This window comes from Brugia malayi, assembly GCF_000002995.4.
Source record: "Brugia malayi strain FR3 genome assembly, contig: Bm_v4_Chr3_scaffold_001, whole genome shotgun sequence".
NCBI classification, from domain to species: domain Eukaryota; kingdom Metazoa; phylum Nematoda; class Chromadorea; order Rhabditida; family Onchocercidae; genus Brugia; species Brugia malayi.
Window position 1 is genome coordinate 9,805,202 of NW_025062477.1, and position 26,460 is coordinate 9,831,661.

General features: G+C 32.3%; 1 protein-coding gene across 2 annotated transcripts; it reads left to right on the forward strand.

The window, feature by feature from the left end:
* Window positions 1–207: 207 nt before the first annotated feature.
* Bm5678 (Uncharacterized protein) lies at window positions 208–25,041 on the forward strand (the record flags this gene model as incomplete). Of its 2 annotated transcripts, none has more annotated exons than XM_001901448.2 (62): window positions 208–307; window positions 668–820; window positions 1,129–1,254; window positions 1,473–1,639; window positions 2,006–2,207; window positions 2,494–2,740; window positions 2,923–3,094; window positions 3,369–3,499; window positions 3,661–3,793; window positions 3,904–4,061; window positions 4,289–4,531; window positions 4,824–5,070; window positions 5,503–5,708; window positions 5,920–6,055; window positions 6,131–6,301; window positions 6,474–6,704; window positions 6,914–7,009; window positions 7,176–7,354; window positions 7,617–7,821; window positions 8,008–8,256; window positions 8,485–8,695; window positions 8,888–8,987; window positions 9,245–9,398; window positions 9,759–10,028; window positions 10,284–10,472; window positions 10,737–10,812; window positions 11,062–11,235; window positions 11,428–11,549; window positions 11,759–11,854; window positions 12,024–12,188; window positions 12,344–12,511; window positions 12,786–12,935; window positions 13,127–13,225; window positions 13,545–13,811; window positions 14,098–14,256; window positions 14,368–14,502; window positions 14,726–14,886; window positions 14,957–15,197; window positions 15,405–15,476; window positions 15,569–15,667; window positions 15,789–15,890; window positions 16,097–16,168; window positions 16,804–16,887; window positions 17,264–17,518; window positions 17,761–17,892; window positions 18,073–18,205; window positions 18,310–18,488; window positions 18,808–19,037; window positions 19,492–19,630; window positions 19,733–19,813; window positions 20,160–20,256; window positions 20,490–20,665; window positions 20,969–21,088; window positions 21,266–21,432; window positions 21,832–22,027; window positions 22,434–22,556; window positions 22,836–22,998; window positions 23,181–23,304; window positions 23,590–23,704; window positions 24,085–24,173; window positions 24,442–24,640; window positions 24,988–25,041. In XM_001901448.2, 62 exons carry the CDS (start codon window positions 208–210, stop codon window positions 25,039–25,041), a joined length of 9,690 nt encoding a protein of 3,229 aa, XP_001901483.2. The 2 variants fall into 2 exon arrangements, with proteins under 2 accessions (XP_001901483.2, XP_042936621.1); XM_043080687.1 differs by having other exon boundaries at window positions 247–307.
* Between the last annotated feature and the right edge of the window lie 1,419 nt (window positions 25,042–26,460).

Here is a 26,460-nt window from a genome sequence, read left to right on the forward strand (position 1 = left end):
TTTCCTTAAATTGCTTGATATGGAAACTAGTTATTGATTTAGAAAAAATTAATATCAAAAATTTGAGAAGGAAGAGAGTGTATGGTTTGAGAATTTCATTGAATTTTTTAGTATCGGGTTTTGTCGAGTTATTTTTTCATTTCGGTTTGGTTGTAGTCTTTTATATATCATTTCTTCCGGAACACATATCATTTGTACTTTTCAGTAATGGTTTTTGAGAGTGTTGTAGCCGAAGTACTAAACCGTATGTTGGGTAATTTTGTTAACAATCTCGATGCGTCACAGTTAAATATCGGCATATGGGGCGGTGAGTTCAGTTTTCTGCTTAAATGGTGAATAAAAAACGAAGATTATAACTTGTTGTCGTTTATATGCTAAAAAGCTCTCCCAAGCTTCAGAGTGATCTATATTGGCATAACATTTTGTATGTGAATAGCCGTTCCGAAATTGTAAACTAAAAACAATAAAGCATAAGATTTGCAAAAGTCTATTTGAATATTTTTCAGATTATTAAAATTTGATCTTATTTAATTCACATACATAATGCTACTAATATAATTGTTCTATTAATCATGTTTGTTAACTTATTCTATCGTTTGTTTGATTTTTCATATCTTAAAAATAACGATGTGACATTCCGTTATCATTATTTAAAAGAGTATTTCAGGCGACGTTAAGTTAACTAATTTGAAAGTGAAAGAAACAGCATTGGATGATTTCGATCTACCAATAAAATTAAAATTCGGCTGCCTTACAAGGCTTGTTTTGAAAATTCCTTGGAGTGATCTATATCATCAGCCAGTTATTGCTGACATTGAAGGTTATTTTTTAATGCATTTGACGTATATTATCAGCTCTCTGAAGTTTTCGAGATTTTCTCTTCAATGCATTATCATTTAATGATGAGTTTTGAATTTGGAAATAAATATATATGCCAGATGGAGTTGTGGTGCTTTTTTTTACTCAGTCTAAACACTTTCACGGATGTAAGATTAGTTGCAGTTAAAAATGTGCAATTTAAACGAAGAAAGTCCGTGTTTATTTTTGTAATACTTCATCCAAAAAACTTGTAAATCTTGGACTGAATCCCTAATTTTAAGTCTTTAATCTTATATTTTGTTTTTGTAGGTTTGAATCTAATTATCGTGCCGAACAAAGGCATCGTATACAGTGAAGAAAAAGCAAAAAAGTACGAAAAAGGGGAAAAGGATAAGGCACTTGCTAGGCTTGAAGAAAACAGGAAGCGAAGAAGGAGTATGTTTGGAACTCTGCACGATTTTACTTCCGTAATAGTATTTTCTAGTATGAGTCTTAGTTAAAATGAAGCATAAATTGTAAACTGAAATGAAGCGAAGTATATCAGATTGTTGTCAGATATGAAAAAGATCCCTAGATCATACGTATTATTTTATAATGAAACTTAATTTATGAGATAACATTTTTTTGTTTGTAGAATTTTACAAAATTTCCAGAACCGCCAGATCCGTCTTCCGATACATTCGCAGAAAAATTCATTGCTACAGTAATCAAGAACTTACAAGTGACAGTTCGTAATATACACATTCGCTATGAAGATAAGTACTCACATCGTAGTCGTCCATTTGCAGTTGGCGCTACTCTAGAAGGAATCGATTTTAAGGTACAGACATATGATAAAAAGTAAAGTTGTAGACTTAAAGTATATTACCGTTCTGCGAAAAGAGGTAAGTTTTTAGACAAAAATTTTCAAAAACATATTTTGTGTAGCAGTGGTTTGTTTGCATCCAACTTTTTTATTTAAAGAGTCAAGAAAAAACTGGAGTAAGATCTTGTTAAATTAACATAAAAATTTTCTGACATTGGTCGAGTTTCTTTATACCGATGAAAGTTGTGCTAAGGAATGAATATAGACAATATAGATAGTCTGTTCAATTTATGGTAGGGATTAAGAAATACTGACCGAAATTCAAACTAAAACTGGCTGGGGATGGAAATATACCGCTGGTTACTGATGAGTATTTTGTAGACTACCGATGAAAACTGGAATGAAACTATACATAAGGAGGTTGTGAAAGTTGTTTACAAATTGGTATCATTAAAAAATCTTGCAATTTATTGGAATTCTGATTCGGAATTAGTGTCTGACTTAGCCGATAATGCTGCAATTTTGCAAGCAATGAATGATGCTATCGTGATTAACAACAGAAAGCCATCTGGATACAAGTACAGTAAGTCTTTGATGGATTGATTTTGGCTTCCAGACGCGGTCCGGCAGAAAAGTTCAATCCTAGTGCATGATCATTCCAGAAATGCTCGTTTAATTTGCTAAATTTAGTATTATTAACCTCGTCCTTGTGTGATTGAAGTGCTCACTTTGTCTTATGCTAATTATATCTGTAATTTTCTTGAACCTTAGTTACTAAGTTTTTCGTTACAGATTTTTTTTAATTTCTTTTTATGAAGATTGGAAATTTTCTTATAAATTTGCCTACTTATTATGAATTGAACTTATAGTGCTGGAACCAATTAACATGCAAGCCAAGCTTGCATTAAATCAGAAACCTGAAACAGATAATTCTAATTGGAAAATACCGAAAATCAAACTTATTTTGGACGTGGATACATTGGCTGTTGCAGTTGGCAAATTCCAATATCAAGATCTATTATTACTACTGGAAGCACAAGAAAGATTCAGAATTGCTGCTCAGTATTTGAAATATCGTCCACATTTGAATGACTATAAGGGTCATTACAGAAAATGGTAATTTGAATTTTTTTGAATTTGTTTTGATTCGACTTTCTATATATATGTTAGAAGCTGTAAGACGGTTTAAATGTGAAGGATTTGGCTTAAGCTGAACACTAAAAGGAAGTAAGACATGGGAACAGCTCTGATTTGCTTCTTATGCAGTTCTCTTCATGCTTTGAACACTCGTTATTTAGGTGGCATTTCGCTTACAATGCAATTGTTGAGGAATTTGTTAGGAGGCGGAGGAATAATTGGAACTGGGAGAGGATGAAAAAGCATCGGGAATCAGTGAGAGCTTATAAAGATGCTTGGCTTAAGAAACAAACTGAGAAGAATCTTAGCAACAAAGACCGAAATATTATTGAGGTAAGCTCACATAATAAAATATTAAAGTAAATTCACATAATTAGAATAAACCAACCGTGACTGGAAATCATTCAGCACACATTATCTTTCATATATCAGTATGAATAAAGTAGTGATTTTATGAGACAGCTGAAGTTCTGAAAACTTGAACGACAACAATATTCCTTAAGAAATGTTTTAGTTTACTACTTTTTGTCTGTCGATTTCTTAGTAGTATTGCACATAATAGTTTGTTAAATATACTGAATAATATTTAAGCCATAACTTGTTTCAGGAAACTGAAGAGCATCTTGATATGTTCAATTTGAACATCGCTCGGCAGCAAGCTGATATGGAAATCGATAGGCGTGGTTTGACGAGATTAGAAGATCAACCACAGGGATGGGTAAATTGGGCTAAAAGCTGGTAAAATATATGTGTTTTGAATTTTTCTGAATTTATTTTTTATTTAACCTTTTTTTATTCACAAGAGACTTAGATACAGCAAAAATTCTTGATTCGAAACAAAGAAATGAAAAGCTCAGTATTTGATATAAAGAATAAACTTAATATTCATTGTATTTCAGGTGGATTGGTGGCGGTGGTGTGAAGGAGAAAGGGGAAAGTGTAGCTCTGTCATCAGGTGATATTATGACAAAGTTTGAGCAGGTCTTAACTACAGAAGAGAAGGCTAAATTGTTTGATGCTATTGATTATCAGGTTGGTAGCTCTTTCCTTTTTAGAACTTGAGTGCAAGACTTCAATGGAAGTTCAGGGAATGAGAACATACATCATATAATAAACGCAATTTACATATAATCTTTTCTTAGGAGAATATCCCTCCAACTGATTACCCGAAACACTTCGTGGAGAATGTTGTCATCGCTAATTTGAGTCTACTTATGGTTATAATCGAAGGTGCTTTGACATTGAAATTTTCCATAATTACTACCAGAATAGAACATCGAGCATCAGCTCAAGCTATCAAGTGGGTAAATTGATTGTATTTTAATAGGAAGGAAGATGAATTGCAATTTGCTATAAAACTAGAACCCGTTTTTCATGTGATGATTTCATATTCATATCATAAATCATATTGGATGTATAGCGATATCTTATTCAAAAAGCAAAAATAAAAAAAGGATGAATTGAAATTTTGGTTGCAGTTAGTTTATGATGAAATTAGTTTCTTATCAAAGCAGTTTTATTTTGCAGCTTTAAAAGTGGTGTAAAAAATGTAGCAATGGATGGTTGTGGACAACAAATTTTATTCGTACAAGATGATTCCACTGATTGGTTGACAATACTTGTCGAAACTAATCCTTTGGATCGTGATAAAGCTGGATATGATCAGTATATCAAAGTTGCTTTAGCACCAACGGTTATGAAATACCATGCTCCGGCTATTAACACTGCTATCGAGGCATTAAGACCTCCTGAAAGTGTGCGATTAAATCAGTAAACTTTTCTGGCTCTTCATTGTTAATGGATACATTATAAAAGAAATAATTGAAAAGTTTTTGTATCCAAGAATTAATGCATACTCTCTTTTTACATCCAAACATGGTATATTTTTCGTATTAATTAAAGACCTAAAATATACTGATAAAGAGCTAAAAAGAAAAGTATATTAGATAAGTAACGTTTATGATTATGCTTACCAAATCGCTTTTCAAAGTTATGATGAGCTGTTATATATTTAAAGAGAAAATACTTGCCAAGTTTTCATAAATAAAGAAGCTTATTTTAGATTAACGGCAGCAGCAATGGCTCGTTATGAAGATGTTAAAGCACGTTCTCTCACTGGGTTGGCTCACGTTGTAGACACTAGAGCGAAACTAGTGCTTAACATACGAATTGCGCCTATGACAGTTATCATTTCAGAAAATGGAATATTCAATGAAAATAAACCAAATTTGATTGCAGATCTTGGCTTACTTACAATAACTACAATGGAAGATGATTTATTTGTACAAACACCGTTGCTTGCTGATCAAGTAAGTCTTATTCATATTTTTATCCATATATTTGATATAATATGGATATATAAAATACTATTGCTTAGTTATTTTCGCGTTGCTTCACTATGATTGGTTTTCTACTATTCTTGCACTGCACGAAAAGAAATAATGAGCAAATAATTTCCTTGCAGCTTCTTATTGCTTAGTGCATCTAATGGAATAAAATATTACTTTGTTGTGCCTTACTGCTGAAAATTCGATTGTAACGTGATTTTTTATGCGCATTTTTTACAATGCAGGTTTATTTTTATCATGTTAGGATGATCACTTTCGGAGCGGGCTTAAGACGAGGAAAAATGACTCCTTCAGAAATTGGCATGGAAGATTACCATTTTTTCTTGCAGTAATTTGTTACAAGAAGTAGAGCTTCCAACATAATTATTTGCATGATTGTTTGTTAATTTACAGGAAGCAGAGTGTCGGGCGAAGTTGTTTAGTCGTGCTTACGATAAATTTTCTGTGAAACTGACCAATGTGCAGCTGATATTCTCAGACAGCTATCAGAGTGGTATGGATGCGAAATTGGAACATAAATCGAGTTCCCATTTATTGCAACCGACTGGATTGAATGTCGCTTTTCATAAGTCATCTATCGATGATTTACAACTACCGAAGTAAATTTCTATATAAACATTAAGTTTTCCTTCTCTTTTTGAATCGTGAAATGCATTCGTCTGTGATTAAAATGATTTATGCCTAACAGTGTAATAACTCCAAGTAGTGAAATAATAATAGTGTAAATAATTTCTTCTCTTTTTCTTTACGATTGAGAAACTCATAAGAGAAGTTTTATATTTCTTTGTGACTGAATAAAACTGTGTTTAGGATAAGGGTAATGGGTGAATTACCTGATATTATCATAACAATCTCAGATAAACGTTTACTGGAGCTTGTGCAATTGATATTAAGCATTCCCACTCCTGCTCCCGAGAAAGAAATCAGTGCTTTTCGTCCAGCTGAGGTATGCTGTATTATAATTTCGGTTAGAATTTCAGTGTGTATGTTCAAACACTATGTGAACTATTTATTTTTGTAGTTTGAGAAGGCAAGGATCAGAGATCTAGCAATGATGCATGCAATTATGGAGGCCAGTGAAATCTCTGAAGATGAACATCTAAAAGTAAAGAAGAATGACATAGAGAAACAGGAAGAGAAAAAGATTGACATGCAACAAATTCAACTGGAAGTCAATCTTACATTGAAGCAGGTTAGCTATTCTTTTTCTAACTTGATTTTCAAAACTTTTGATATATGAAGTTGCTGGTTTCTTTTGCCGATATTCTTTGGTTAGTAATTAGAGATTTAATAGAAATTGCAATTTATTATACGAAGTTGAAAAAACCGAAGATTTTTCATTCCTTCAAATCTTGTTTTTACAGGTCCAAATTGTCATTGGCACTCCGGATGCAGTATTTTTGTCCATTCAGATTAAATCTTTGGGTTGTGGTTTGCAGATGCGTACATTTGACATGGTTGCAATGGCTTATTTAGGTGATTTAACAGTTGAACAGCCGCAATATAAAAGTTTGATTCCCGAGCGTAATACGTTATTTGTTATTGATAACACTTATAACAATGATCAAAATTTGCTTCAGTTCAAGTATGTACAGGTTAGCGTTTCCCATATTTTACACGTTCTGTGAGGGTATTAGCTGCAATTGTTCCCATCTAATTACAGTGGCGTTGAATGATGGTTAATGGTTAAGAGGAAGTCATATAGAGCATTTTTTTCGTAAACAATGAAATTTTCATTAATGAACATTAATCAGTTTATATCTTTACAGCTAAAATTAAATCATTTACACGTAAGCACTTTTAGGCAAACAAGGAAAGTCCATTTTTCGCAACTGATTATAATTCTATGGAACAGGCAATCAATATTTCTTTCAAAACAATGATTATATCACTTCACCAGGTGTACTTATTTTTATTATAGTAGTCTTAGATTCGGGAATATAATCATATTTTTTGGTAATTAGGATTGCAAAGAAATATGTGTGATTAGTGTTGTTAAGCAGAGTTGTTAAAGAATTTAAAAAAATTAATTCCTAAAATTAAAGGTAATTACAGTTACATTTAAGGATGCCATGATTAGTCTGAAAAAATATTTTGAAACACTTCAAGAAAAGATTGCTGAATTGCAAAATCGAGACAAACCGGCACAAGATCATGATGAAGCTGACGCCGGAGTAACTATCAGTGATGTTCCATTACTTCACGAGAAGAAAATGCTAGTTGCTCGGTCTTCAACTCAGCAAAGGTTGGACTCAACTATTTCTCTTTCTTACTCTTATTAACTTACTGATATTTTGGAACACTTACTAATGTTTTGGAGCATTTGATGATGTGTTCATAAAATGAAAGCATGCTGATAACATTGAAGAAAGGGGATAGTTTTATAGCAAGAAAAGAAAATTCTGGTATCACTGATGTCATTTCTTAATTGTTAATTGAGGGATCACTTTTAATAAAAATTATAAGCAAAAAAAGACATATGAATTACTGGAAATAATATTTTGCAGCTTGGCCAGATTTTCTGCTTCTGAATCATTAGGATTAAATCATGCAAGGCGTGAACGAGAGTTGGCACAGACACGAAATGATTTTGTCGTGAAATTGCATATAAATGCTGTTTTTGATTCTTTGTCGGTCTATGTCGGTTCAACAAAATGCTTAGATACGGCCCTAAGCATCACTGGTGTGAGAGTCGCTATAACAATGCGTATGGTTTGTTTTAGAATTCATTTAAAAAAAACTTCATGGTTTGATTGACATTTAGGATAATATTTACATTTTGTTCGACAAAAACGTTAAGCATTTTTTGATGACGGATGAGATTTACTTCTAGCTTTTACTATATGCACTAAGTTTTTTACATATATATAATCCTGGACTAATTATTGAAAAATGTAGAGAACAATGGAGATGGAAGGTGGAGTCAAAACAGTAACAATGGAAGACCGAACTGGAACAACAATTCACAAACATTTACTCACACTTTGTGAAGAAGACAGAGAGATGTTATCATTTGCTTTTAAACAGTACAATCGTACTGATGCTGAGAAGAAGCATATGCAACCTTCTGATCTCGATTTTTTCATTAAAGGCAGTTTTGCCCGTATTCGTTTCGTGCTTCTCTTCCTTTGGCTTGAGAGAATGAAGGTAAGTTATCTTTCCTAGTTTGAATAAAGTTCTGCAGATCCTATAAACTACATTTTTCGAAGTGTAACACCATTGTGATGCCTTGTTTTGCTTCGAAGGCATTTTTGTTATATGTTATTTTTCGGCTTTGATTCGGGATTTAATAGAAAATAATCCCTAAAAATTTATCTTATGTTTTTTTTTATCGTTTTTGATACCTTTGTATTAATTCATTATGTTAACTTTCAGCGTTTTGCTGTTCCATTTCAAGCTGAAGCAGCACAAGTTGCAGCGCAAGCGCAATCATATGCATCTGAAAAGGCATCACAGGCTGCACAAAAGATTAAACATCTTATGGAAGAATCACCTTTGAGGATTGGTTTGGATATTGAACTTGAGGCACCGACAATTTTGGTACCAAAGAACTCTACGTCGTTGAACGCCCTCTTCATTGATTTCGGTGCGTTTATGTTCAATTATATGTTCTGAAGGTTATGATAAAATTCACTGTAAGTTGTGAAAATGTGATCATAGCGTTTTTAATGTAATCTGTGGGAGCATACGTTAGACGTTAAAAAACTTCATTTGAACAGGAAAATGCTGAAATTGAAGGGCTTTTCTGTAGACATGTTCTTAAACAGAAGTTTTTTAGGCAGGCTTACTGCTGTCAATTCAGTCTCAGCAGCGCAACATGAGCAGAGTGCAATTATTGATTCGATGCAAGTCAACTTAACTGACTTCTGCTTTGGCATGTAGGTTTGCATTTTTTTTTTCTACTGCTTAAAAAGTATCGTAGAGCGTTTTCATTTGGGATAAGGAGCTTTTGGTGCAGAGAGAGGGAAAATAAAGAAAGGTAAAGAACTAACAGAGAATAAGATTTTTAGATAAAATTTTCAAGTCCCGGAAAGCTGCTGCCGAAATCCTATACTTAGTATTCTGAAGTATTAGAGTTGCAGCTTTTGTTTCCTTTCGGTAATTGATGAAGCCCTTTCAGTAAATAAAGTTTCAGCTCACTTCTTTCGGAAAAAGATGCAGAAGTGTTATCCACGTGTCAGATTTTAAAGCCAATCACATTTTCACTATTAATTTATCGGAATTTGTCTTTTGAATGGTACAAAACAGCTCCACAAATGCTTGTTGACGCTCACTTACCCATTATTGAGGTAATGATTTTTTTTCTAAATAGGAACCAGTGTCTAAATTATTCATGTCTTTTGTCTCTTTTAAACTTTTTTTCTTTAGATTTTTTATTGATAATTATACATCAAAATAAATGTTGCTGGTAATCTTGGTTCTTAAACGTTTTCGGTGTTCTTGACAAAATTTCTGTGAACTTATCCAAATAAAAAATTGACCCTACCAGTTTTTTACGAAATGATAGTTTTCTTTTAATTTACGGCAAAGAACATGTATCTTATATGTTATGTTGTTCTGTTGAATGAATGCACAATGTTTTATATAATGTAAAAAGCAATTATTTTTTTTTTTGTAAAAAACAGTCTTTTTATAGTCCTAAATTGTAGATAGGCATGACAGAGGAAGATTATGCGACAATACTGAAGACACTTAGTGGCAACTTGGCAGAGGGAAGCGAGTTATCATCGGCGTCATCATTATCTGTGAATTCTTCAATTCGACGAAAAACTCTTGAGAGGAGAAGTCAGGAGTCTAACGAAAAAGCTGCATCAGAATGTAATGGGAGACCACTGAGTGATTCCAAAGCTAAATCTTTTGTTTTCTGTTTCAAACTGGACGAAATTTCTGCACTCTTATATCGTGGTTCCTCAGATTTGGTCTGTATTTACAGATGATTTTTCATTTTAACATAGTGTAATTCTTTTTCAGAAAAATGAAGATTTGTTAATTATTTTGAATGAAGATTCTTTTGCTAATAATTTGTTTGGCAAGTTCACTCTATTGTTGGTTTTCCTTCATTAAGATATCTCTGCTGTTTTGCTTGATAAGCACTGGAAAATACGTTTAGTGAATAAAACTGTATATATTCATTTTTGTTGTATCAGAATCTAGTGATAATTATCATTATTTAGGAGAACTCAAAAGGTGAAATCGCTCGAAAGACTACCGCTGGTTTTGCATCTGTGAAATTAAAAAAAATTAGATTAAGTGGCTCGAGAGCGGAGAATGGTGAACTGGATATCGTTGTTAGTCTGGAAGTATTTGTTATGGAGGATGAAAGAAGCGAAAAAACCAAAATACGACGATTATTAGATAAAAAGGTGAATTAACTTTTGTAGTGGTTGTAATCCATGATCTACAGGTTGTAGTCCATGATCGAGATTTTTAAACATATACTTTTTGTAGTATTGCTCTTGATTTTAAAAAGAAATAAAAATTATTAAATTGAAACAGGCATATTTCTAAAACTATTTGCTTTTTTATTGTTTATCATTTCTTTCTTTTTATTTTTCGATAATCGGGAATAAGCAAATTCTTTAAGAGATTTCGAAAATATTTCAATATATCGTTTTGATTATTTACAGCCTGATAGAAGTGGAAAAATCCACAATGAATTTGTTGCTGCTCGTTACCAGACTAGTGCAGCAGGAGATAAAATTAGTTACTTTCTTTTCTATTTATCATCTTGCTTAATTTGATATGTATATCAGATTTCTAAAGAACTGACCGACAAGCTGTTCCAGTATTTTTTGTTCTACCTGAACACTTTATAAAATACGCGGATAAGAGAAGCGTCTTCAGAGTAATTTCTGTCAGTAATTTGTAGTGAAATAAACTAGTTGAAAAGCTTTCATATTTTTTTACTTTGTCTTATTGTCTTCAATATTAAATAAATCTGATATTTTGCAGTTGCCTTCTCATCATCGGCTTTCTTCCTACGACTTTGTCCAGAATTTCTAGGAGCACTGATGAATTTTTTTACGGTGAAAAAAGCACAGGAGGAGTTAGTAAGAGAGGTTGAAAAAGTGAATATTCCAAATATTGCGCAAAATAAGGAAAAAGTAGAAACAGTTCCACCAAGAGGTTAGTTTGCACGGAAAAAATTAGTTTGGAAAGCTTTAGTAGGCTTTTTTTGATAAGTTTAAGTAGTTTCGTTGTTATAAAATTGTCAGACCTACTTCAAATACTCTTTGCATAAAACTTCAAATGTTGTTTAGAAAACCATTCGCTATATATTTAAAATAAAAGTTGAGAGTTTTGACTAATTGTTTACAGGCACAGTGACAATGAACTGTACAATGCATGAAGCAGAAATTATTCTGATAGATGATGCTGTCAGTCCTGAGAATTCCCAAGCGCTAGTTCTGTCGTTTAACGTCGATCTTAAGGCAAAGCCGGTAAAATAATACTTTTTCGTGTTTCATGATTAAGTTGAAATCATGCGCATTCTTGTCCTCTGTTCTTGGGAAAGAATACTTGTAGTTTGAAGTTGACTGAGTCAACTAGTACAAATATTATAACGTTGTTTAAACTTGAAGTAGAGGTGAAAATTTGTATCTTCTATTTTTTTTATGTGGTATATAAAAGATTTAGATTTTATTTGTAGGATGGTGAGAAGCAGGTTATGATTGGTGGCATTAAAAATTTGCAGATTATAAGCACTTATTATTTGGAGTCGAAATGTGACCAAACTCCTTATCAGGTAGTTGAGAAACTTTATCAAATCGAGACTGAAATAGAAATTCATGCTTTTAAAATGATATTTTGCCCTTTTTAGCTCGCTTTGTAATAGTTTGAATTGTGCTTGACTATGCTTGACAAAAGCAAAGCTATCTTTTTTATGTTTCCTAACATTTCAAGCAACATTTCAGGTATTAAAGCGCACTGATATCGATGTTCACTTAACAACGGAACAAAAAACATTGTCTGAAAATTTTGTAGTACATATTGGACAATTATATCTAAAAGTATCTCCTGCAATAATCCGTTTGCTAAGTGCTGTTTTTTCGGCTTTTTTATCAGCAGCTAATGTTAAGGTAAGGAAACATTGAACATTTTTTCTTAAAATATTTGTACTAATTATAATCTTAATATCTGATTATCAGCAGAATACAAAGCAAATAATAAATGAGTGGGATGATAGATAGTATGTAAGCATATGTCCTCTTCTTTTGAAGTAAAGATTCTATAGGAAGATTCGCTTACTACGCGGAAGACAGTGCTTAAAAAGTACCCAAATTATTGGGAAAAACGTAGAATCGATAGGAACAAGCATTGGTGGTTCAACGTAGTGGAGGAACAACAAGAAGATTTTGAGTACGCAGTGGATATTGCCGCTTTTATCAGTCATGAACAACAGGTAGTTTTGATAACTGCAATTTTCTCAGGGAACTCTAAAAATGTATGCAAATAATAAATAATTTTGAACAAAATTTTCTGTGATATTTGCTCCTAATGTATGAGAGAAAATTTAATAATCAGAATGAAAGGAGATAAGAGTGAGGAAGAGACAGCAAAATGAGAAGACTATGTATTAATAACCTGTCCAAATTATTGTAGGAATCATTGATTTCTTCAGTGTTATTTTGCCTATTTTAAATTTCTTCGTTTTTAATAATATTTGTGATGTGTAGGGAACTATTATAATGGATTCGCTTATCATCACTTTGGAAGCCGGTATGGGTAATAGAACGGTACCAGTAGTACTTTTGGAAAGTTCGACAGTGATCGCTTTATCACATTGGAGTACATTGTTGGCTATTGATGCTGACGTGCAATTCCAAGTAATTTTGTCATTTAATCAATTTAATCTATTCCTTATCGCAAAATTTGCCTGATTTTTACGCAAACTTGCATTTGAAACATTACATTTTTTTTGAAAAAAAAAACAAAAAGTTAATAAAAATTTTTATTCTTTTTAGTTTTCATTCCATTAATTTTTGCAGTGAATGGACATATTTAATTTGCATTTTAGATTTCATATTACAATGAAACGTTTTGCGTGTGGGAGCCAATAGTCGAACCGGTAGAAGTAGGCGATAATGTCTGGAGGAGCTGGGCTTTAAAAGCTGAGGTAAGAAATCATAAATTTTACTTGTTGTTACTATTATTTTATGTCTTGGCTTATTTTTTAACCATCATTTTCTATATTATTCAAAACAGTGTATTATCTTCTGTTCATTGAGAGCATGATACGGCATCCTTAAAAGTTGAAAAGAAGTTGCTTGGAATTTGTAGAAATATGGGATGAGTTTACACAGAAATATTGCTTCCATGCGGAACAAAAATCTTAGCTATATTTCAGAATATTTGTGATATAAAAAAGTAAGTGATATTAAGCTTATAATGTATCAGGGAGAAGAGCGTATTATAAAATAACATAATCTTTGCAGTTGCGAACTCATAATGGAGATGAGCTGTCAGTAAATGGTGCACCATCATTACCACATAAAACAATTAGTGTGAAAGCATCAGAACTGCTTAACATAACAATAACAAAATCGCTGATTTTGTTATCTTATCATCTCATGGATTCTTTTGAGAAAGCTGCGAAACTGATTTCACCGCCTGTAGGACGAACTTTCCCAGGCGATAGTAAGTATTTGGTGTTCAACAATGCTGGCATTTCGATCAAAATTGGTAACACTGAAACAATGATTGTAAGTAATATCGGAATTTATATTTACTTACTATCGGAATTTTTCACTTATGTACCTTTCATGTAATTTCTATATCTTTCTTTACTTATTTATTTATTTTTTTCTGATCTTTATTTTTTTTTTTTTAATTTTATGTATTTATTTCCTAATTTATCGAATTTTTTTACAGTGGACATTGATATTGAATATAAATAAGAAAATACATTTGTGTTCTTTCTATGGGAGATATTTCTAATTTATTTCGGTTGTTTCGTTTTTTACTCTTTTAGCTCAAAATAGTTTTTAGATCAATGTTGATGGGCTACCGGTTGACGCAATGCCAGGCACTTTCGTCGACTTAAGTGTACCTGTTGATCCTAATGAAAAGATAGGCCTTACACAGAGTCAAAGTACAAAAAAAGCAGAGCTATGCCTCATTTTTGATGAAATGGATGCAGAAAGACATGTAAGTTTTTCCTGCGGTTTATCTTATTCGTCTTCAGCATCACCGGATTACCATTATCATGTTTACGAGATAGTTTTATATATTCAACATTTTTTAATTTTTGGAATATAGGTAAATATAATGAGATCTGAATCGAGAACTTTTGAACTCCCAATGAAAAGTAATGATGGAAAGCAATGGAAGGTGGTTGTAGAAATAAAAGTGGAAAATATGCGACGACTTATTTACCTCCATTCTACAGTGCAAGTATGAGTTTACCAAACTTATAAAACATTTAGTTATCGTATAACACGAAATGTTCTAAAATGTCAGTTGTAACCCAAGTTAGATTTTCTTAGCGGACTCAAAAAACATGTCCTTTTTGCTATATACATTTTATTTAGGTTATGACGATTGTATATTTCTTTCTGTTTCTAAGGAAATTGAAAACCAACTTTCTAATAATCATGGTATATGTTTCTGACTGCAGTTTGTGAATCATCTCGATATACCTTTTGAAATTCATTCAATGCGTGATGGAAGACTTGATTTCTGTGGTATCGCAGAAACGGATAGTGAACCACTTGATATTGCTCTTCCATTATTGTATACAGCCACTGGAGAATTGTTTATCAAACCTCAAGATGATGCGTTGGTTTTTCTGTGTTTCTTTAATTTTTTTCTTGAGATTACTGTTTGCTGAGAATCTTTATTATTTCAGTTATGAGATGAGCAATGAATCAGTTTGCTGGAATAAGTTTGAAGACAAGGCGCGATACATAGTACGGTGCGATCTGTCAGAAGACATGAAACAGGGCTTGTTTGTAGCTCTGATTGTTGAAGAAATACCATTGAAAGCAGAAAGAAGCAGAGATTTAGACGATATAAGTTATATAGTGCACATCTTTTCACCTCTCACCCTGCATAATTTCTTACCTATTGCTCTACGACTCACTTCTCCGGTAAGCTATGTTGAATCAGTCTAATTTTCGATGTATATTAATTGTCGATTGCAATAGAAAGACATCCCGAACGTACGCTCCTTATCAAAACAAATGTTTTCCATCTACAAAAAATACTTGTTACCTGAATTAGTTCGTTTAAGGAATGTTTGGAAAGAAAATTAAATAGCTAAATAATGATCGAAATTAACACTTAGTCGATTTTAGATACAGAAAGAGCTGTTTGGTGGTGAAGAAGTTTCATTAAACGTCATACCTGGGCAGAACCTCAATTTTGAAGTACCTTTAATATTGATCATTTCTTTGTGTGTCTAAGTATTCGGCTGACAAGTTTTTTAATAAGTGGCTAAACTAACTGCAGTATTTACTAGGTGGATTATCGTGGAGATCTTTATGTAACAGAGATGCTTTTCCCTGTGGAGCACCAGGATTTAATGGTCATTACTCTTACATCCGGTGAAAAATTTCTGGTAAGTATAATTTTATTAGCCGTAGGTGGCTCCTTTCAGAATATTTAAAGGTACAAAAAGTTATAGTGGATTAATTTTAATTTGATAAATGCAAGTTAAAAAATAATTTGTTATATTATAGAATCTTGGTGTTCACTGGACAGTCGCTCATCGTAAACTTGATGCTGAAGTGTACGCACCCTATTGGTTCATTAATAATACTGGAAGAACTGTGAAATTTACGGTAGTGTTTTTTATACTTTGCACCATTTCCATTTCGCTTTTAGCTATTTTACAGAAAGCATAAAAAGCTAGGGTTTACTAAAACCAAGTTATCCGCTTCCATATTTGAAGCGTTTTTTATAACGAACTTGGTTACTGAAGATACATATTTGCTTCTTTTTTGTTTCTTATTGCAATTTTATTAGTGAGACAATTAATCCTATTTAGGAAAGCAGTGAAGGTATAATTGAAAAAACTACTAAATGCGTACCATGTCAGAAGAGTGGAATGGAAGGACAGGTACGACAATTTATTCCTTTTTCTGCACTAGCATCTCATTCCGTATAGAATTTATATAAATATGTGACGTTCTGTGTTTTAATTTTAATTGCATAATAGGAACTATTCAGAAAACACTGAATTGTCAGTTGCGAGTTTTAATTGATAATTTCATTACTTTTTCAGCAGAACCTAGTATTTAGAATATGACTTGATTAATAAGAATTATTTCCGAGTTCATTTTTATAGTAGGAAATAATTTTATTTGTAATCTCATCTTCTTTCATTAGACTGAGCAATAAATGTGAATGTGAGAAAATTGGAAGTGATTAGGACTTTTTCGTTCATCTTGTAAATATTCATAATTTTTTGTTTTTATAGCTTAATTCATATTATGGGAAATTATGCACACTTCTTGTATCGACCTATATTTATTTTTGCAGTAGTTTTTTCGTGAATTCAATATTTTGATTTAAACACTGTTAGGACTGCGCTGATGAGATCATTTTGAAACTTATTTGTATTTGAAATCTCGATTAACCTTTACCCAACTAGATCGGCTGTGAAATTTTTAATTATCAACAATGTAATGAGCTATCGATCTGTCGTAGACGTGTAACTTTCCTTTCAGCTTATTGTGCTTATCTATGTTTTAGTATTCTGATGCGATAATGCAGGAAGCGTTCAGCGAGCCGGCTTTGCTTCCACTGGATGCCAAGGATTTCTTATCCAAAAAAAAGGTGACCATTCTTGTAATGTTCGGGAGGTGTTCGTTCTGTCAGTAATAACATAATATTTAAATGCAGATATTGAATGTTTTAAGACTCAGATGGCTGATCTCCGGAAGCAAGCAGGAAGCCTCCTGATATGCCATTTTGAGTTATTTTTTAACATGAGAATGATTTTTCTCTAAACATGTCCATAGGACGAATTATTCTTAGAAATACGACTGTTCATTCAATTTAATTTGCTCCTATTATTCGTTACAGTCACATTTAATAAGATGTGTCTTACTCGAAACTCTTATTTGTTGTTTTAATACAGAAGTTGGACGTAATTTGTCAATATCTTTTTGTTTATTGAATTTTAATTTTCTAGGTAAAATCAAAATTCTAGGCAAGGTTATCACTGTTCGGGAACTATTGGACAAATGAATTTCCACTCGATGCGGTTGGAAATGCGGGACGTATTAGTTGTAAGGATGAAAGCAGTAGTGAGCAAAGTATTTCATTGCAAATAAGTATGTGTCAGTCGGGTTTGACAAGGGTAATCACATTCTTACCTTTCTATCTGCTTCACAATCATAGCCGGTTTCCTTTTGAAATAAGAGAATTTGGAACGCAGAACTGGATTTTGGTTACGTCTCAAGCAGTAAGTTTATTTTTTCATGATAAAATTTGAAATATTTCCATAGAACACAGATTCTTATTGCTTTTCTGTGGATATACATTCACTTTATACATTCATTTCTATCAGACTTAATTAATGTATTGCTTTTGATTGTAGGGTCAGTTTTGGTTTATATATTTATTTTGTCATAACCTCTCTCCGTTTCTGGGATTGATTTTATCTCTGCTTCAAAATCGAAAAAATTTGAGGATTTTTTTTTACAGTGTATCGGTTTTTGGCCATCTCAAAAAGAAAGTCGGAAATATGTTGTTGCGAGATATGGTGGTACAGTCGAGGAGTCAATACTATTTCCGATCACTGAAAGTTTTGAAGGATTCTGTAAGATCGACAATGATGTAAATTTATTTCTTCGCAAGTTAAGGAAAGGCATCCTGAGTGGTGTATTCGAGTTTGACTTTAGTATATGTTTCTCATAAATTTATAATAATAAAGACATTCATTAGTATTATTAACTACATTTCTACGTGGAAGAATATATTTTATGTCTTTTTACCTCTACCAATATTAAGTTATAGTATCTTGGTGTATATGTAACTATAACAATCTGCGAATCGTCTTCCATTATCAAACTTGAATCATTTGAACCGGGTATGGCTCCCGCTATCATAATGAATGCTACGAAAAAATCGGTGGATTTTGGTCAGAAAGGTTACGATTTTTTCCTTCTTTTCCATTTTTATCTTTGTCTTAACAGTTTCATATTAATATTTTCACCGTTTTTTCCACTCAAAAATTCGAATTCGAATTTGTAGGAACTCAGTCAAAGAAGACACTCGGTCCATGGGAAAGCTGTGCATTTACATGGACAGATGTGATTCATGATCGTGAACTGGAATGGAAAAGTGGTGATGCAAGCCATTCGGATGATTTAATCCGGAATACATTTGAAGATTACCGACCATCTAATTCAGATTGTACTCGTTATTACTGGGTTTGTTTAAAAACCTCTCCACTAAAATTTAAGTGAAAATTTTCTATTTCTTTCGCTTTCATCTATCTTTTCTTTTCTATGTGTGGGAAAAAAAACCATAGTATTTTAGATAAAATAAAAAATCTAAAGAAATAAAAGAAATGGGACAATTTTCTAGACTGAATACAGAAACTTTTTTGTGTCACTTCAAGTATTTTGCTGATTGGAACCAATTCTTGTATATATGTTTCCACTATCTCCAATTTCCTCTTTTGATACAACGGTTTTGCTTTTTTTTTTTTTATGGACTTAAAAGTTTGTGAACCACATTTTTGTATAGGTGTCATTTTTGAATGGACGCCAACGTGTATATCTGTTCACGGATGATCTGGCAGTAATGACTACTGCACACGAAGCTTATGAAATTGAACTTCCTACTTTTTCTGTTGAAATATCTCTGCAAGGTATTGGCATTTCCATAGTGGACAATTTTAAAACTGAAGAAATCGCATATTTGTGCATTGCATCATCAGCTATTATTTGGGAGCAATTCGTTAAAACTCGATACAAGTTTGTTTCTTCTAAGAATTCTTGAAAATTTGGAGGATTAGCACCTAAGTTGTGCAGCCTTGTTTTCTTACCATACATTTTGTTTATACTGAAAATTGTATTGCTCAAATGAATATAAGTTTGCAATACTGCCAATTTGTTTCATGTGTTTTTAGATTTTGCTTCTTAAATCATTCAAATTTCTTGGTGCAGATGTCGCAATAATAATTACATAACAAATTACGAATTTTTAAGAAAGCGATCATTTCATGTTAAGCGCTAAGGAACATTTAGTTAAATAATCAAACAAATCGTTTTGTTGGTAATGCTTCAGTCGACTACATTAATAAATAAGCAAAATGCAGAACATATAAAAACATAGTTATTACTTGTACTTTTAATACTCAGTTTGAAAGATATTTGTTTGTTCTGAAAGTTTTTGAAAATCCTTGGTACGATCACCACGTATTTCTAGACCATTCACAATTAAACAGATGGAAATAATCGAGCACGCTTATCAGATATGGCTTCCAGGCCGTTCAGAAGAAACAGTAATGGTGGACAAGTTGGAATTTGATTTCATGCATATGAAATTAAAAAAACAAAAAGATTGGGTATTCTTTCATGCATTCCTAGATATAAGCAATTTAATTTGAATATAAAAAAAAATGTAAAATTTCTTTTGATGTCTTTATTTAACATCGAAGGCTTTTCAGGCTGACATAAGGCGACAATTCCAAATTGGACTTTGGATGCAGTATAGGCAAACTCCGCACCAATTACAGTTTCATGTGAAGGTACACTTGCATTCTTTCTTGTGTTTTTCGTTTTAGTTTTTTTATCCCTATGTTTTATATAATTTTTAACAAATAAACATCATGATATTTTAATGATCAGAAACCACTATTTCAATGTAATTTTGTCAGATATCCCAACAAGTTGAGGAACAGAAACCTATTGAGTTTCGGGAGAAGAATAAACTTCTTGTATTTGCGTTATCCTTCGTGTTATAAATTTGCTCCTTATTAACGTCCTGTAATCCTGAATCTTACACAATTCAAAAAAAGAATGTGTTTTGAAGTATTTCCAAATTTTATTATTTTCTATTGTTTACTTATTATTTATTTGCTTATTAATGTTTAGCTTAATCATCTACAAATCGATAATCAGTTACCAGCATGTATATTTCCTTGCATACTCTCAATCGTACCACCACCAAGATCTGTCGTTCAAGAAAATGGTAATGGAAATAATTCCTACACTTTCAAAAACTGTTAATGTAGATGATTTTTATTTTTATAAGATCTAATGTAGAAAAGCTATTCTGCAGACTCTTATTTTGATTATGATTATGGAGATAAAAGAAAATGGGATAATTTGATTATTTTACTGATTTTACTGATAACCTACATTAATAGAGTAGATTTTTTTTGGAGATTTAATAGATTTGATTTTTTTCCAAGGAATTTTCAGCTCCAAAATCTTTCTGCGAATTGAGCTACATACGACGAGAATCAGAACACAGTAGGATTGCTCAAATAAAATATCTTCATCTTTTGGTGCAGGAGTTCGCAGTGCAAGTTGACCAAGGCTTTATGAACGCAATGCTGGAATTGATATCTTCTCAAGTTGATAGTAAACCATATACGGTTAGAGTCTTTTTTTCTTTTTGGAAGGCATAAGAGTACTTCTTGCTTTATTTTGCTACCATAATTCTATATACACAAAAGAAGTGTCAAATGTTTTTGTTGAACTTGTACCTTTTGTTCATGTGCCTGATTGTGCTTTCTTGGATTCTCCATAAAGAATATTTTATTTCTTAAAGTCTGGTCACATTGGAAATTTATGTAGTGTGTAAATAAACTTTACTGTAGTGTAGAATGCAGAATAATATTTGCAAACTGAAATAGAATAAAGCGGTTTATTGATTTTTTTGAATTGTTTCATTGCAGAAGGAAGCTTTTGTAAGAGATTTTGAAATGACGAAAAATCAGTTGGAAGTTATTGCTGGAATGACAACAGCTTCTCAACAGGCAGCATATTATGAAAATTTGCATATCTCGCCACTCATGGTATACACAATTTTTTCACGTATTTTAAGATATTTTGTTATATTTTAATAATTCAAAAAAGTTCCACTATAAAATTTGATTGTAAAGCGCAGAAGTGAGTTAATTATTTCAGGAAGAAAACTGAAGAACTTGTGACTTTATTATTTCAGATAATAGCAATTAATGTAATGTTTGCAGATACATTTGTCATTTTCACAAGGTGGTAATTCTGGTTGTAAGCAACTAAAGAGTAAAGCTTTGAAATCAAAAGAAGCCGTTCAACTTCCAGTCCAATCTGAATTTATCAATGTCTTCTTGAAGAGCGTTGGTGTGACAGTAACGGAGATTCAAGATGTTGTTTTCAAGTAGGCATTTTTTCAAATTTTTGATTTTTTATGAAGTGTCGAATCTCTTATTGAATTGTCTTTTTTTTATATGCATATTTCGAATATTTATTCTAGTTATTATGAACATTGACTTTAATGCATGGAGTAGAGACTTGTAACAAGAACTTTGACAATTATTAGCACTTCCACTTGATGGAAGAATCTAGGATTCTACGATGAAGGTGGAATGGGATTCATTTCAAGATAAAATAAAAATTATCCAGATGTAAAAATTATCATCAATCTTCTTAAGGATGGGACAAATTGAAAAGCTACAATCGTTTGATTGATATTTCATGTTATATTATTCCTGACAAATAAAATTTGTGGTGCTTAGGGATTCGAATTTTCAGCAATTTTTTTTTTTTTTTTTTATAGACTGGCGTTTTTTGAGCGGAAATATGCTTTCTATACAGCCTCTCAATTGAAAGGTGAAATAACAGGGCATTATATGTCGCAAATCATTAAACAGCTTTATGTGCTTGTTCTGGGTCTCGATATTCTGGGAAATCCGTTTGGACTTGTTCGCGATCTTTCATCTGGAGTGCAAGATTTCTTTTATCAACCGTTCCAGGTTATCTTATCTTTGTATTCTTATGTCCCAAGAATTGTAATGTAGATTTCAGTCATGAGATTCTTGCATTTATTTTTGTGGTAGAAATTTTGTTTTACAAAAACTTTTTGATGAACAAATGGGGAGCTCTATTTGCTGATATCACTTAACCCTTTTTTTAAAAAAAAAATAATTTAAAAAGTTACCCAATGAAGGCAATAAAGTGTGCCTGTTTACGCCGAAGAAAGTAGGATTCTACATTGGTAAAAAGGGAATTCACTTCAAGAAATCAGTGTGATCACTGATTGTTTTGTTTTAAGGTTTTTGAAAGTGTTGCTAAATGTTAAATTTTGTGTTAACTATAAGAATATTAAAAAAAAAAAAAAAAAAGGAAATCATAATTCACACGTTGGAAAAAACGCTTTAGGGAGCTGTTAAAGGACCAGAAGAGTTTGCTGAAGGAGTCGCTTTGGGTGTTAAAGGTCTTGTTGGTGCAACAGTTGGCGGTGGAGCTGGAGCATTCTCAAGAATTGCTGGTACTCTAGGAAAAGTATATTTCTTTTTTTTTAAATCTATTTTCGTGAAAATTTTGGCATTGGAAGTGTTCTGATTGGATTGGTAGTTCAGGATTTATAGTCAGTAATGTCTAATATTCTGAACAAGTGCAAGACTGTAGGTTTATGAGTAAATTTGAAAACACTATCTTTCAAAATACCATATTTAAAGTTATCAAACAGAGTTCCTGTAGTAAATTTTCATATGTGAGATTATGGTTTTGAAACAAAAGAACGAACTACATTTTTATTTCCATAAAAAATACAATTTCTAGGGTGTAGCAGCATTAACTCTTGATGAAGAATACCAACGCAAGCGGCAGCTGATGATGAACCGCCGTCCAAGGACATTCGGTGAGGGTGTAGCTCGCGGTGCTAAAGGTGTTGGACAAGGTTTATATGATGGCATCGCTGGTGTTGTTTTCAAACCACTTGCAGGTCTGTTTTATTCTTGTGCATTGCAATGCGATGATGGTTTTAATTCCTTATTCATGTTTGTTTCGATTGGAGCGAAGTCCATTCCCAAAAATTTATTTGCATGAAAACATATCGAATAGTTCAGAAGTTGTGTTATTTGATATTTTCAATTAGCAGATCAGTTGTTTCACAGTTAATTTTAGGCGCTCGAAGTGGAGGAGCTGGTGGTTTTGCGAAAGGACTTAGTCTCGGCTTAGTTGGTATAGTTACGCGCCCTCTATCTGGAGCTGTTGATTTTGCTAGTAGTACTTTAGATGCTGTGAGATCGTTAGTTTTTTTATGGAATTGTTTTCTAATGCTGTCTTTTAAAATGAATTGCCTGCCTGTCAACTCTTTTCATGCAGTGCTCTAGTTTCTAGTTAAATTTGTCGTCAGTAAATATCGTTGGAATATGAGTACTGATGATCAAATCACTAGAAATTCGGTATCTTTTACTGCGTTTGCGCCATTTTTTATAGGTTTTTTTGTTAGTACGTTCTTTGAACTGAAGGATACAACATTAAGAAATGTTATAAATATGTACGGTTGATGTATTAAAATTTAGAATTTTAGTGCGACGGTTGGAACTGATGAAACGAAGCCATTGCGTCCATCACGGGTTATATTTTCAGACAACATCGTAAGACCATACAGCCAGAAGATGGCTATCGGAGCTCAAATATTTCGTGTAAGCTTAGGATGAAGTTTCTTTGCTCTGAATTCCATTTTCATTATTGTAATTAAATACCTAAATAAAAGACTGCTTTTCCTTGATGATAGTATGTAGACCTTCCTAATCGGTGTTAATTTAAAACTTGTTTATAACGAACATGAAAATGATGTGTGTCAACTCAACCATATTTCCATGCGATATATTTAAGCGAATAATCCCTCATTTTTATTGTTCACACCGTGTTTTTTATTTAGTTAAGTTTGTTTTACGATAGAAAAGTAGTGAGCAGAAGAGCAGTGAATAGTTGAGCAATATATAGCAATTTAGTTTTTTGGAGAGTGATTTTGCCGTAATAAAGTGCCATAAATTGTCAACAATAAATGTTGAATGTTCAGGAAGCTGATAATGGTTCCGTGGCCGACACTGATTACTTCTTGGCACATGCAGCAATTTCTGAGAAGAGCCTATTTATTATCACAGATAGGTTGGGATTTCAAGTTGTTTGGTTAACTAAGTTCATTTTTTATCATTTCCAAAAAATATGATTCTGGGAATTAATAGAGTTTGAATGCTAGCTGCAGTTTTTGGAGTGTTAAGTGATGTGCCTTTCACTACAATCAGAAATTTTTTAGACCTAGAATGAAGCATTGAGCTATTGGACAATCATCAAGGAAATTATAATTTTGGATGAGTGATTTTTGGTTTGGTACAGTTAAATCGGTTTTTACATTAATTATATAAGATGATTGCAGGCGTGCAATGAATGTAAGAAAAAGTGATATAGTTGGTTCCTGGAATATTGAATGGCAAATTTTATACACAGAAATGAATAGACCTACACTTTCGGGTAAAACGATCCTAATTGATTTACGAAAGAAGCAGAAAGGTTTCCTCAAATTAAGCACGTTAGGTGGAAGAGTGGTCGAATTAATAGAGCAAGCGTCTGCATCGGTTAGTATTTATTCTCTTTTAAGTTGGAATTTCTATTAATTATATAGAACGTCTTTGTTCATGAATCTTTTGTAGAAACTTCAGAGGAAAGAAAAAATAGAAGGTAAAATAAAAAATATCTTGGTAAATGGACAAAACCATCTAGAATTGTAATACCAACTGAATACTGAGTGCACTTTTCATTTGACCTTGTTGAATTAGTTAAAGAATCCTGAAATACTAACAGGATTCTTTTTTTACTTGCTGCAGTAGCAATATGGTCTCAGTTTTTTTTTCTTGTTCTCTGTAAGAACTAATCTATTAAGTAAATTTTACACAACTTCTTGTTTTACTGATGCTACTTTCAGGAAATATACAACAAATTACTGGAAGCTTATGAAATTGAAATTGGTGCTAATTAAAGAATGTGTTCCACTTACATGTTTGTCCTTAAATGTTTTCTATCATATATCTCGTTGCAGAAATTGTAAACGCCTATATTTCACAGTCTGTGCTATGGAAACAATATTATATCGAAGATATAATTTTAATTTAATAATTGCTCTTGTTTATTTGTATATCATTTCTTGATATATCTACAGCGAATTGCTTGATTCCATATTCTGTCTAATCATATTTTTGAGAGAGTGAGGGATTGAAACAATACCTTTATTAAATAAGCAAAACGTCTTTCGTTCTTGGCAATATTTATATGTATAATTCTAAATGGTGTATTGATCCTTTTTTCTTTCAGTCCATTCGTTCTTTTGCTCTTCTACAGTGTCTGATGCGATCCACTCTGAGTCTTACTGCATTATCATCTTTGATAGTAAAACTTTACTGAGATGAAATTGAGGTATTGAGGTACTAAATTTAATAGGGATAGGGAGGAATAAAATTCTAGCTCAAATGGAGCAGCATGCATTTTGATTTGCAGGATTGAATGAACAGCAAATTTATAATAATTAATATGAAATTATAGTTTACTGAGATTGTAGGAATAGAGTATTTCAACACTCGTCCATGTTACCTCAGATTGTCATGTTCTGTCGAGTTTCAAATGAGCAAATATGCTAAGTTATTACCAAGCGAATCATCCATCTACTGATTTGAAATTTGAGTTTTGAAGTATTTTATGTCAAGATTGTGATTTTTTTTTTCAGAAAAACTTTATCTGCTTCATATCTTATTCCTTTTTTCTGTGGTTCGGAAAGTTTCAAACCATTATGGTTACTGCAGCTACTCTGCTTTTTATAAAAGTTTAAATCTTTGTCCACTCGCCTATTTGTTATTCACTTTGCTCTCCACGCAGACGCTGTGATCCAACTGTTAAATTGTTGCATCGACATCCGCTTTTATGCTCTCAAGATTCATTCGCTGTGTTTAGTAATAGTTTAAAAGTAATCTGCTCCATAAACTTTTGCTTATTTGGCTGTTTTCAGCTACGATTTAATAGGTGGTGCGCGGCATTTTAGGTAATGCTGGGATTAGTTTAAAAACTTTTCATGGTCGTCTAGTGCAGTTTATTTATTAAGTTTAACCAATTGCAAGGTCACCGAAAGGAGAATTGAGAGGGGGCTGCAAGCATATGTAAGTTTTCATAAACATCGGTTTTAACAGAGAGTTCAGGGTGGAATTTTTTGCAAACATTTTTGAGAATCAACTGATAAATTTCTAAATTTTTTTCAGGAGTTAACACGAACTTGAATCAAAGCTCAGGATATCACCTCCATTGTAATGTTTTCTCATACTATTCTAGAATTGCTGAAATGTATTAGAAGTTATAAAATCCAAACACCAAGTATTTTTTCTTGTTTTAGAAAAAAACATCTTTGCGGTTT